General features: G+C 36.5%; 1 protein-coding gene across 1 annotated transcript; it reads left to right on the forward strand.

Moving 5' to 3' along the window:
- Positions 1 to 8125: 8125 nt before the first annotated feature.
- On the forward strand, positions 8126 to 11130 carry LOC107829515 (GDSL esterase/lipase APG-like). Its single transcript, XM_016656969.2, has 5 exons — positions 8126 to 8426; positions 8627 to 8757; positions 9246 to 9479; positions 10293 to 10548; positions 10866 to 11130. Exons 1-5 carry the CDS (start codon positions 8180 to 8182, stop codon positions 11060 to 11062), a joined length of 1065 nt encoding a protein of 354 aa, XP_016512455.1. The 5' UTR covers positions 8126 to 8179; the 3' UTR covers positions 11063 to 11130.
- Positions 11131 to 14756: the final 3626 nt, after the last annotated feature.

Consider the following 14756-nt stretch of genomic DNA (forward strand, 5'->3'; position numbering starts at 1 on the left):
TATTCGATATTTTCATTTTACTCTTACGATTTGTGTCAAGTTATACCACATACTTTTAGAACTACGTACAAATTCAACTCTATCCGTTTTTCGGGTAAACAATGAACTTGTTGAATCTTTGTACTGTACATGTGTCGTTGTCTACTTCTTTTCCATTCATGGGTCGCTTGGTTTACTGTATTTACAAGAATTATCAACTCATAAAATTCCGCATAATTTATAAATTGCCTAGTCGGTCGTGCAAAAATACAACTGCCTCATAAACTCTGCATTGGTAATATTGCATAAGTTATGCAATGATCCACATATTATTGTATTCGAGATAAAATATGAAAGAATAATACACGTTTAGTAATTCTTATTTTACTATACTCAACATAACAACAATTAAAAAAAAGGGGGGAAGGGGGTGTGGGGGGCAACTTGGTGCACTGCATTCACGCAGAGTTTATGGAAAGGCCGCCCCTAAGGGAGTGTGATGTAGGCAGTCTACCCTAATGCAAGCATCAATGACTTATTATACGGTTCGAACCCGTAACCTACAAGCCATACAGAGATAACTTTAGTGATGCTCCAACGTAACAACAATAATCTATATTATTATTCACGACATAAGTACATGAACCAAACCATCCAACTACCTAATGGATTCTATATGTACAAATTAGGAGAACTTATGATCCCCCAAAATAGTAAATATGCCAGTAAGATGAGATAACGAGAGTATTAGTTTTTAAAGTAAAAAATAGGTATTCAAAGTATTTTACGTTTACGCAGAGTTCGAAGAAAGACTGCATTCAAGTGGTAATGATATGATATAGAATTATATATAGTCTAATCTTAATGCAAACATTAATAGCTGTTTCCACAACTTGAACCTATGACCTATAGGTTACAAGGAGACAATTTTACCGTTGCTCCAAATTTATTCTTGAGTTTTTCAAGCAAATACACTGAAAAGGGAAGAAGAAAAAAGGCAATAGTATTACTGCGTTGATCCAAGAAACAGGAAATTGGATATGAAGAAGCTGATAACAAATTAAAATTCCAGATGTCAATTTCAATTCTTATCTGTAAAATCGGTAAGTCCGATTGGATTTGTCTTGATCAAGCCGGCGAATTATGAAACAGGGGAATTAACTCCTATCACATGTTCTGCTCTTCTTCACCCCCTCGTGGCCGCAGTCCAATGCACACCATTCATTCATTATGCCCCCCTCAACTACTTCTTCCATTTAGCTTCATGTTAGTAGTTGTTAGAATTGACAATAGTTAACTCTATGGTTGTAGTAATTGCTGCTTACCAAATTTTCCCTGTTTGTGAGGTTGACAAACGAAGCTCTCTTTCGTCAATAAAGCAGTAGACACCGCCGGCAAAGAAAGCTGTGTTAAAGATATCTTTATTTTAGAGGAAAAAATTTCAGGTATGATCCGGAAGCTAGTATTGAAATAAACAGGTATGATGCGCAAGCTAGTAAAAAAAAATCTTGAAAGACAATAAATCAAATAATAAAAAATATATATACAAAAACAGGCACAAAATTTAACAAGGTTCAGTCAATTAATCTATGTCCACAGGCGGCGATGAGCAATATCGAGAGAACAACCTTACAAAGAGGTACAAGTGGCACTGCGGCAGGCTAATTGTTGAGAAGGGTATTGCATAAAAGAGACTAGATATAGAAGGGTAATTTTATCTATTTAACTATAGAGTATTAAGCAATGTAGGTTAAATGAATTAGTTAGATTAGTTGATGTATATATGTTTGTACTGTTAGTTACAGAATGAGTGAATTTATTTTTCCCAACCTTCTTTTTGTCTCTAAACTCTCAGTGCTCTCTCGTCTCTCTTTATGCTCTCCATTTCCAATTAGGGTTCATCAGAATTGATCCCTTTGATTTCATCATGGTATTAGAGTCATGAGCTTCAGATTCGAGCTCGTGGATTCGATCTCTATTTCCTGCTTCTAATCTCTTAGCAATCAGTTGTCTTTCTCATCTTTAGCTCAATTTTTCAATTTCAATGGCGATTGAAGATCTCGACCACGCCTCTGCAGAAACTACTTCAAAGGCATCGTCTGATGATGAATTTGAAGAAGGAATTATAGTTGCAGTCACTCACCCTCTCTATCTTGCCCCAGGGGATACCGGTGGTATCTCCCTGATCTCCTTCTAATTGACAGGCTTCGATAATTACTCAGTATGGTATCGCTCTATGCGAATTGATCTGTTAGGCCGGAACAAGTTCGGAATGGTGGATGGAACGTGGAAGAATGAGAGATTTCGCAACAAGTACTGGTATCAATAGGAAAGGTGTAATGCAATTGTTCTGCCATGGCTAATGAACTCCGTGGCTCCAAATTTAGTAAGCGGTATTGCTTATGTAACAAATGCACATGCCGTTTGGGAAGACCTCAGAGAAAGGTTCAATAAGGTCAATGATACTCGTTCATTCAATCTACACAAAGACATTGCAACCCTAACACAAGGTAACTCATCTATTTCTGTCTATTACTCAAAGTTAAAGGACTTATGGGATGAGTTTGATGCCATAGTGCCTTCCCATGGTTGTGATTGTCAAAGACTGAGAATATATAAGTTCCTAATTGGGTTTAATGACTCGTATATGCAAGCTAGAAGTCAAATTTTATTAACGGTTCTCTTACATATTGTCAACCAAGCTTATGCCATGCTTATTAGTGATGAAAGCCAAAGGGCTATAGCAACTACTACATGTATTCATGGAGCTACTCCTACTGTGAATATGAATGTCAACAACTTTGAGTCCACGACCTTATATAGCTCCAGACCTAGCAACAATCAGAAGTTTAAGAAGAATTACAACATACGGTATGAATTTTGCAAGATTAAAAGAGCATAGTAAGGAGAACTGTTACAAGATTATAGGGTATCATGCCGACTTCAAGTTCAAAAAGAAAAGTGATTCAGGAGGTAATAATGCCTATACTGCCTTGGCTGAGTGTGAAAACCAAATCCCTACTGATAGCACATCCCCACAGATGCCATTTACTGGGCAGAATGAGTGCTCCACATATGGCATATACTTGACAAAACATGAGTATGATTGGTGCTCCTCAGATGACACAAGTTGTCCAGCAGTTGGAAACTCAAGCCAGGTTTTCTAATGCTGCCTCAGCTACTCCATTGGCACCTCTTGCATGTACTTTCACCAAGGAGCAATATGATCAAATTTTACAAATGCTTAACAAAGTTACTTGCTCATCATCCTTTTCATCTGCAAATGTAGCAGGTATAAGTAGTGCTTGCTTGGCTTCTGTCTCTAGTGAACAACAAACAGAAGAAACAGATACAGATAGTACCTGCTTGGCCTCTAACTCTAATAGCCAATAGGAGTGGATTATTGACACTGGTACTACCAATCATATGGTGTCTAACATTAACCCACTAGATCAATCTTATGTTGTTGTACCACCTAAGTCTAAGAAGGTGTTTCTACCTAATGGTGATGTCACACAAGTTACACATATAGGTGCTAGTCCTATTTCTGACAGAAGCATACTCAAGAATATGTTTTATCTCCCAGAGGGGTAATTACAACTTGCTACCAGTCTCTAAGGTGAATAGAAATTTATGTTGTTGTGTGGCCATCTTTCCTAACTTTTGTATCTTCCAGTATCTCTTCAATGGGAGGGTGAGGGAGATTGGTAAGGAGGAGGATGGGCTCTACATTCTACTCAACCAACCTCCTGGAAAGCTTATGGTAATATCATTAGCAGCTCAAGCTTGCAATTCAAGGAATAAAGTGGACATTGCACTTTGGCACAGAAGACTTGGCCATGTCTCCTCTATAGTTCTAAAGAGAATGATTTCTTGTACTTTATCACATATATCTGCTACTGTCAATAAGTGTAGTATTTGTCCTTGTTCTAAACAACCTAGACTTCCATTCCCACCTAGTAGCATTAAAAGCATTAGTACATTTGACATGATTCATGTGGATGTATGGGACCCCTACAAAACTGCTACATTTGATAGTAATAAATACTTTTTGACAATTGTTGATGACTACACTAGAATGACTAGGCTCTTTCTGTTAAAAATAAAGTCTGATGTCTGTGTGGCCTTGCAACAGTTTCTAATGTATGTGAGTACTCAGTTCAACAAAATAGTTAAAGTTGTTAGGAATGACAATGGTACAAAATTTGTTAACAGTGTTATGTGAGGATATGTTCAAGAAACTAGGCATTGTTCATCAAAGAACCTGTGCATACGGTCCTCAGCAGAATGAAGTTGTTAAGAGAAAGCATAGGTACATTTTAGAGTTAACAAGGGCAATCAGATTTCAGGCCTCTATTCCTCTTAAGTTCTAGGGCCATAGTGTACTTGCAGCAATTTATCTCATCAATAGGATGCCTTCACTTGTCACTAGAGGCAGATCTCCTTATGAGCTACTGTATAGTATAAAACCTCAATTGGAACATTTAAGGGTGTTAAGTTGCCTTTGTTATGCCAAGGTTGTGCATGAAATTGACAAGCTTTAGACCAAAACAAGGATGACGGTCCATATGGGGTATTCAAATGTTCAGAGAGGGTATATTCTCTATGACTTGTCCAACCATGTGTTATTTGTTAATAGAGATGTAGCCTTTGGAGAAGAGGCATTTCCCTTTCAAACAAGCACCTCCTCTCATGCACCTGTGTATGTTCCAGATGAGTATCTAATTCACCTGTTGAGCCTCAAACCAGTCCTACACATAGGTCATCTACTGAATCTTCTAGTGTTGTTCCTAACAATCCCAATCTCAGCATAAATGATACCTCAAATACAGAATCTGCTAGTGAGGGAGACTCAACAACTTCAGCTACATCACCTCCAATGGAGACTAATGATGCTGCCACTATCAGAAGATCCACTAGGGAGAAGAATCCTCCTATTTGGTTGAAGGATTTTGTTACCCTAAACGTTCACAAGGATGTTCCATATGCCATATCTAATCATGTGTCCTATGAGAGGTTGACTCCCAAGTATCAAGCATACATAGCAGCCTTCTCCTCTATTGTGAATCCTAATACCTATGAAGAATCCAGTTTAGATCCCATGCGGATAAAAGCAATGAAATCTTAAATTGCTGCACTTGAAGACAATCATACCCGGGACATTGTGTCTCTACCAGCTGGTAAATATCCAATTGGTTGCAAATGGATCTACAAAATTATACACAAAGCCACATAAGAGGTTGAAAGATTCAAAGCCCGACTAGTTGCAAAGGGATACAGCCAACAGGAGGGTATTGACTATTAGGAGACTTTTTATCCTGTAGTCAAGATGGTTTCAGTTAGAATTATTTTAGCAATTGCAGCTGCCAAGAAATGAAACATGTATTAAATGGATGTCTACAATGCATTCCTCCAAGGGGATTTGCATGATGAGATCTATATGGATCTACCACAAGGATTTAGCAGCCAGGGGGAGTCAAGACTAGTTTGCTGGCTCATAAAATCCTTGTATGGTCTCAAGCAAGCACCAAGTCAATGGAATGCAAGTTAACAGAGGCACTACTTAGATTTGGTTTTTTGCAGAGCCAACATGACCATTCCTTGTTTGTCAAAAAGACTGAGGGTAGCATCTCAATTGTACTATTTTATATTAACGACCTGCTGATAACTGGGATACAACTGAGTCTTATTACTGAGACAAAAACGAAATTGCAACAAGCTTTCAAGATGAAAGATCTAGGAGACCTAAAGTACTTCTTGGTATAGAATTTGGTAGATCAGAGCATGTTGATGCATTAGAGGAAATATGCTCCAGAACTTATCTCTGGAGTGGGTTTAGGGGCAGCCAAGCCAGTTGTTACACCTCTTGAAACATATATCAAACTTACTACTAAGGAGTTTGATGATCATGTGGAAACTAATAACAAAGAGCAGGATGAACTGCTATCTGATGTAAGAAGTTACCAGAGATTGATAGGAAAACTTCTTTATCTTACAGTAACAAGGCCTGCTATAGCATACAATGTTCAAACATTAAGTCAGTTCTTGCAAAGTCCTAGGAAGTCACATATGGAGGCTGCTTTGAGAATTGTACGATAAGTGAAAAATCAACCAAGACAAGGTATTCTATTATCAAGCTGTAACAAGGACACAATCACTACATATTATGATGCAGACTGGACAGCCTACCCTCACACCAAAAAATCTGTTACAAGCTTTCTCATTAAGTTTGGTGACTCTCTAGTACCTTGGAAGTCAAAGAAGCAGAGTACAATTTCTAGAAGTTCTGCAGAAGCTGAATATAGAAGCTTAGCATCCTCAATTGCAGAACTAACATGGCTGTTGAGACTGATCAAAGACATGGGATTTGAGGTCAAACTGTCTGTAAATGTGCTTTATGATAGCAAATCAGCATTGCAGATTGCTGCAAATCTTGTGTTTCATGAACAGACCAAGCATATCGACATAGACTGCTATTTTATTAGGGAAAAAATTCAAGAAGGATTAGTCAGAACAGAGTGTGTGACAACAAGAGATCAACTAGCTGATATTCTGACAAAGAGCTTGAACAAAGTGCAACATGAGTACCTGAATTCCAAGCTAGGTGTTTTTTGATATCTTTACACTAACTAGCTTGAGGGGAGTGTTGAAAATGGTATTACATAAAAGAGACTTGATGTAGAAGGGTAGTTTAGTCTATTTAACTGTAGAGTATTAAACAATGTCGGTTAAATGAATTAGTTAGAATTAGTTGATGTATATATGTTTGTACTGTCAGTTACAGAATGACATAATTTATTTTTCCCAAACTTCTTTTTCTCTCTAAACTCTCAGTGCTCTTTCGTCTCTCTTTATGCTCTCCATTTCCAATTAGGGTTCATCAGAACTGATCCCTTTGATTTCGTCACTAACACTTGTCTCAAAAATTCTACCACAAAACTAGACTCTCAAACCCCTCATGACTACATTGTGGATGCTACTAAATGAGAAGACATGACCTTAATTTATAGAAGTCCAAAATATTTTCCTCCGAGAAAAAAAACTAACAAAATATGGAAGAATCATATTTCCTTTTTCATAAAATGTAAAATTAATTATGGTAAATATGTTGTCATTTTCTTCAATGAATAAAAAAATTAAATATGATAAGAAAATCAAGACAACCACCTAACACCTCCCGCTATACGAAATATCTTTATTTTACTCTCCATTTACTCTTACATCATTCATGTAATCATAACTTTGCTATTAGAAATCTCTTATTTGTACTTGACTTTAACATAATTCCAGCATGAAATGAATGTATTTTACGTGTCAAAACACTTCTGAAAAATGTTCAAATTTACCTTTCTTCTTTTGATTATAATAATCGTATGTTATTTTATATGAGCCTAATGTATATCGCAAACAACCTCTCTATCTTCATAAGATAGGGGTAAAGCTGTATATACACTATCCTTCCCAGACACCACTTGGGGGATTAGACTGAGAGCCCGTTTGGCCATGCAATTTTTTTCACTTTTTCCGAAAAGTTTTCACGTTTTTTCACTTGTGGGATTACACTGAGAGCCCGTTTGACCATGAAAATTTTTTCACTTTTTTTTCGAAATCAGTGTTTGGCCATAAAATTTACAGTTTTCACGTGAATATAAATTTTAAAATTTTTCGAAAATTTGAAAAACTCTAAAAAGCTGCTTTTCAAATTTTTCACTCAAATCACTCACAAACATTCAAAAACATCCCAAAATTATATTTTTGTCCAAACACAACTCTAATTTTCAAATGTCATTTTCACTTGAAATTTAGTTTACCTTTTTCTGAAATTTTACAATTCTTATGTCCAAACGCCCACTGAATTTGTTGTTGTTATTATTATTATTATTATTATAATCGTATATTATACTTCAGGTTGAAGCTTTAGTATTAAGACAAAGGATAAGTAATTCCGACCTTATAACATAAGATAAAATTAAGAGATTGCGTAGTGCGGACAGGTATTTTTGAGTACTTTTACCTTAATTTTACCATCTTGTGAATTAATACCACTTAACTACTTCCAAAGCGGCATTAATGGCTAGCTCAACCTTCACCTCCCATCTTGAATGCACAATTATTGATCCTCGGTCGGTACTGACATGAACTTGGCTTTACTATAAAAGTTTTTGAGTGGAGAATCTCAAACACATAATAGTCTTGGAAAATGGGAATCCAAACATTGGCATTGATCTTGGTGGCGTTATTGGGTTTTGCCAACCGTCTGAATGCTCAAGATTCGACTACCCTTGTTCCGGCAATAATTACATTTGGCGATTCAGCTGTGGATGTTGGGAATAATGACTACATTCACACCCTTTTTAAGGCAAATTATCCTCCTTATGGAAGGGATTTTGTTAATCGTCAACCTACTGGTAGATTCTGCAATGGCAAATTAGCCACTGATATCACTGGTAAGTATATGTATTATTTAGTACTACTAAATATGTAGTCCATTATTCGTGGGGAACGCACTTGCTCGACTAAATTCGTGGCCGCGCCGTAGAATGTCTACTAGCGGGAAATTTAGCATTTTCTATCGATGAGAATTGTTATTTTCAGAGCTCGAATTCGAAATATTTGTTAATTTTTAATAATTACTTAATTGTTGCAGCTGATACACTTGGTTTCACCACTTACCCATCTGCATATCTGAGCCCCCAAGCATCAGGCAAGAATCTCCTTATTGGTACTAACTTCGCTTCTGCCGCTGCTGGCTATGACGATAAAACTGCCATCCTTAACGTAAGTCTAATTGCAAGCTATTTTTATTTTATTTTGTATAATATTAGTCAGATACCAGAGGCGTATCTAGAATTTTAAAAATATAACTGCATTGTTATGTTAATTGAAAAGGGTAAGGGAAATTAGGAATTTGTTTATTATTAATTATAAAAAGAATTAATTAAATAGAACTATATAGGGATCGAACCATTGACTTGAGTTACAAAAAGAACACTTATTCACCGGTGTACCAATGTATTCACTTGAGTATGGATGGCCACAAATATATTTAGTTACATAAACTGAAAAATTAGTACTGTTTTTATGCATAACCTAGGGAGGGGAGCATGGGCGCATGTATCCCACCCATTCCACATAAATCCGCCCCTGTCCGATTACTCCGAGCTTTATCAATTAAAATTGTTTCCTATGGCTATTATTGTTGGTATTAAGTTACTTTGGCAAAATCACAAACTTGGGGCTAACTATTTTGACAAATCTTGGTGCAGCATGCAATTCCATTGTCAATACAGATGCAATATTACAAGGAATACCAAGCCAAGCTAACAAAAGTTGCAGGCAGCCAAAAAGCGGCATCAATCCTAAAGGATGCGCTCTACTTATTAAGCGCAGGAAGCAGTGATTTCTTGCAAAATTACTACATCAATCCTTATATTAACAAACTCTATACTCCTGATCAGTATGGTTCTTATCTTGTCGGCATCTTCACTAGCTTTGTCAAGGTTGGTTATTTTGCTTCTAATTTAGTTTCAGCATTTCTGTATTAACGATAGCTGAGGTTGCAGACAAATTAAGTTTATATGGATCATAGATCCATCTAATTAACTTGAAGGTGTATATTGTGATATGTTATATTTTTTTAACAGAGATGGCAAATAAGCGGATTGGGTTAAATTTGGGCGGTTAAAACGGGTCAAATCAATAAATAAATCATGACCCAGCTCGTTTAAAGTTTGGTTGAGTTAAAATTGGTTGGGTCAATATCGAACAAAACAAGTCATAACTCAATTTCCAATCTCTCTTTTCCTTTTCCTTTTTTTCTTTTCTTTTTACTTTGTGAAAACAAAAGAGTGAAAGTTAATGTCTTTCTCCTAAATTATTACTAGCATAAATTCTTTCAAATTTACATAATTCTCATTCTCAAATTGTATATTCTATGCTTGGATTTGGGTTGCAATTGATCGATCATGTACTTGTGTTACACCATCACTACATGTTGTTCTTTTCGTCTCGTTTTGTTCTTATCTTGTTCTCGTTACCGCTTATTGCTACCGCTCTATTTTTATTTTTCCTCGTGCCGAGGGTCTGCTGGAACAACCTTTTTATATTCACTATAGGGATAATATCTGCGTACTCACTACTCTCCTCAGACCTCACTTATGAGATTATACTGGATTTGTTGTTGTCGTAGTAATTTGATGACTTTGCAGATTTCAACCTGTTGATCAAATTAGACTGATTTGATTATTACTGTAAAAAAAGAGTTCATTTTTCACCTCTAGTTTTTACTGAACGATCCACAACTATGTAAACAGGATTTGCATGCGCAAGGAGCAAGGAGAATTGGAGTAACTTCACTGCCACCATTGGGCTGTCTTCCTGCTGCTAGAACATTGTTCGGATTTCACGAGAGTGGATGTGTCTCAAAAATCAATACAGATGCCCAACAATTCAACAAGAAGATGAATTCAGCTGCTACACAATTACAAAAACAACTCCCAGGCCTTAAGATTGCTATCTTTGACATTTTCCAGCCCCTATATGACCTCGTCAAATCTCCATCAGATCATGGTACGTAAATATTCCACATCCTCTCCTATATAATATTTACATATATGGTAAATCGGCACGTCCTTTCATTATTTCTTTAGCCGAGTGTCTATATCGGAAACAATCTCTCTGTCCTTTCAGGGTAGGGATAAGGCTGCGTACATCTTACCTTCCCCAAACCCCACTCGTGGAAACTCACTGGGTGGTGGTTGTTGGTAAATCGACGCATATAAGTCGAGTTGTGATAATAGAACCACATTATCTGACATAATTTACTGATACTGCTTGTACAAAATCCTGCATATGGTACCGTTACTGACATACTTTTTGGTGATTAGGATTCACGGAAGCAAATAGAGGCTGTTGTGGAACAGGAACAGTGGAGACGACGTCGTTATTGTGCAACCCAAAGTCACCAGGGACTTGTAGCAATGCAACTCAGTATGTTTTTTGGGATAGTGTACATCCATCTCAAGCTGCTAACCAAGTCCTAGCTGATTCACTTATCATCCAAGGCATCAACCTTATTGGATAATTGAACAAAATTCAAATTATTGTTACTGTTATCTTTCTCTTGAGTTTAATGTATAAGTCTTTTTTAAAGTTACTACGTTCCTTTTCTTTTGTTTCTGGGGTTTCTCGTTTACTTGTTTTTGGGAGATGAAAACGTTGTCCTGTATTGCTTAATATTCTTCTTTTATTAATGAGAGTACCATGTGTTGTGTTGGAAAAAAAAAATGTACTAAGGAAGATTGAACTGATTTTTCTATCATTCATCTAGCTAGTAAAAGGAATCTCTGCAAGGGCCAAGGTCGTCCTATAGCCCAAATATTCCTAGATAAAAAGTGCACAAATAACTATGCTTAGTACGGCTATTTAGAGGTTAATCACTATTTATTTTGTCTTGAAAATTTGATCTAAAAATCTTAATTTCAGGACAATTCAAGATATTTGTATCCCCAAAAAGTAAACTGAAAAATTGAAATTTATGACACATTGATCAATTCCTAAATAACAGCCTTTTAGAGTGACTATCTGATGTCATTTCTACATAATATTTCGACTTGAAATATATCTCAAAGAAGAGTCTAGTTTTTATAGAATTAAACTAATGAAATAAATTAATCAACAATATTATATTCTTAAAAAAACTGATCTAACGATATAAATTAAACATATATGGCAAAAAATTTATATATGAGAGTATATTATATTAGTTGGGAGGTGTTTAGAGGGGTAGACATATCCATTTTTGTCTTTAAATTATTTTAACCAATAAATAGATCTATAGTAATATGGTGATTGATGTGGTTTTAAGATCTACGAACAAGAGAGAACCATAAATATCTAATAGATGAGTTTTGTTTTGCGAATTCCTTATCGAGACTTTGATATATCATTGATAACTGCTTCAAGGACTGTCTTGTCCAGAAGAGCACGATTAAAACCAATTTTAACAGTAGGAAAGGAGAAGGAGACTAGCTAGGGAGAGAGAGTTACTAGATCGAGGAGTGCTCTCATAATTTGTTTGGAAGTGATTGAACTCCATTAGTTTTAGGTTTCTAGCACCATATGGATTATAAACTGAATGTGAATTATTTTTTTCGTCCGGGAATATATTAGGTCTGCATCAATTATTTGTAAAAACTTGTGTGTTTCCTAAAAAAAGTATCTTTCTTTGTTCATATCATTAATGTAATAATTAACTTTTAGTCGCAACCATTTGTGATAGATATGTCAACCTCAAATGTGTAAATTTCTTCGTGATATTTTTGAACGTACAAGGGGGTGAATTGTTAACTATTTAAAAATTAGTCGACTAACACAAGTATTAGTTGACTGATCACAATGCATAATGAAGGTAAGCAGTGAAGAAAAGTAAATAGCACACATCGATTTATATTGGTTCGGTACCGTTATGGTACTTACATCCAGTTTCCCTTGGGTCACAAGGGTTTCCTTAAGATCTTTGAAAATGTTACAATACAGATGATTTTAACGCGTTCACCATCAACGAACAGTGTCGCACTTTGAGTTCTGAGTAATTGACACAACTCTCTTTTGTGTTCTAGATCTTTCTATCTTTTGAGACACTGATAACTAAAGATTCCAGTGATTGAACTAAGAAGTAGACACACTTAGAATACAATGTATGTAGTTGCGCACTTGCTGCTTGAGTTTTCCAGTAACTTATAAGCAAGCATTGTTGTGTGTATGTATTTTAATCCAGCCAGGTGTCTCTGATTCTTTCAAAGAGCCGAGTGTTGTATTCGAGCAGAGTGTCTCTGATTTCTTCTTGGAATGCTCTTGGAGTGCTCTGTTCCATACCGAGAGAGATGGGCTAGAAATTATTTAAACTATGGAGTGCATTGTTCCATATCGAGATGCTTCATATTTTCCTTGAGGATGGGCGTATGTCAGATGGTCTTTATTTGGTGGATTTCAAATAATCCAAGGAGTGCTTGATGACAAGAAGCACCACTTCCAAGTGTCTCCCATTATAATGTGTTTCCCACTCAACTTGTCTCCCATGTCTTTTGTCCTTTCTTCTTCCCCTTTGTTTGATATGAATTGCACCTTCCCTTCGCATCAGCGTTGATGCCTTTGATCTGCTTGGAGTGAGCTTAACTCTGGATGAATAAATTTGTTTCTCTTGATTGATCATTGATGTAGCAACAACATCTTGCTGAGCATCTCCATTCTTTCCTTTTTGTTAGTCCTGCAATTATAACATAAGATAATATTGTCATCATTGAAACTTAAACTTAAACCTATCAATCTCCCCCTTTTTGATGATGACAATCAAGAAAGAGTAAACAGTAATTTAGGATACATCCCTTTGAAGATGTTGTTCCCCCTGAGTTGTGTTGCTCCCCCTGAGATTATGATGTTTCCATCTTCTCCTGAATAACTGTAATTGCAGGTCCTCCTGCTGGTGTTTACTCACATTTTTTCTCCCCCTTTGACATCAATCAAAAAGGAAAGAAAAGCACACAGAATAATATAGGATAAAATGTACATACTAATAAGGTGGTTAGAGCGGCAGAAATAGTGCCTTCAGCAGAGGCTTAGTTAGTACAAACCCAAAATAAGCATAAGCAAAAGAAATTGTTTGGCATAACATCATGGCAAGATGTATTAACTTCTTCTCAGGAAGTATTTGAGGGTGTTGATCACTTTGGTGCAGAAGGAGTCATAGGAATTTTCAACGTCCTTGACGAGTTTGTCTATATTTTCACTCATAGAATTGAAAGTCCTGGTTCCTTGTCTCTGTGTGGCTCCTATGTCCATTCTGAGCTTGGTCACATTTGTACCTGTTTCCTTGGTGACGTCCCTGATTTTATCTACCTGCTCTTTCATCTCAACAAGAAGCAGCTTGACTCCATCAAGGTAACTCTGAGAGGCAGTTGACTGAGAAGCTGGTTGATCATTTTGGACTTTAATTGGTGCTGGAGCACTTTCAACCTTGGCTCGCCTAACCCATCCATCATCACCCAGAGTGTACCCCATCATTGAAAAAACTGTCTTATCATAAGTACTTGTGATGTACTTGGGTATAAAGGGTGCCAAGTCTACTTTCATGACTTCTAGAATATGAGAGATGAGAAGACCATAGGGCAGACATGCATCAGATGAGGATATGTCCCTGATACTCTCAAGCATATAATGACGAATCCACACAAACCAATCAAGATGTTTATTATTAACCAGACAGTAGAGGACAAAGAAATCTCTAGTAGACAAAGAGCTAAGGTACCCAGATCTGGGAAGGAGAGTAGTGGCAATCATGTGGGCCAAGACACGGTGTTCAAACTTAAGAATTTTGGGGCCAATGTCAGGGGGGTTATCAGACAGAAAAAGTTTTGCTTCATCAAAAGATACTTCAAAATCTTTGGGCCAAGAAGTTTGGACAAACACATCATACCCACTAAACTTGGTGGAAAAGATCTTTTCAAATTGGTACGAGTCCAAAACGATTCTAGTCCCTAAGACCATAGATTCCAAATCATCTTTATTATTCACGAAAAGATTTGCATAAAAAATTCTAACAGGTTCTTCATACACAAAGTTTCCAATAGTGTCAAAGAGAGGGGAAAGGTGCTGAAAATCGATAATTGCAGTTACATCACAATGAAGACTTTTCATAAGAGAGAGACTTACAGAGCGTCCATAAGCCATGGATTTTGACTTGTATGACTCAAACCTTGCCTTTTCATTGGGACCGTAGA

This window comes from Nicotiana tabacum, chromosome 4, assembly GCF_000715075.1.
Source record: "Nicotiana tabacum cultivar K326 chromosome 4, ASM71507v2, whole genome shotgun sequence".
NCBI lineage: Eukaryota > Viridiplantae > Streptophyta > Magnoliopsida > Solanales > Solanaceae > Nicotiana > Nicotiana tabacum.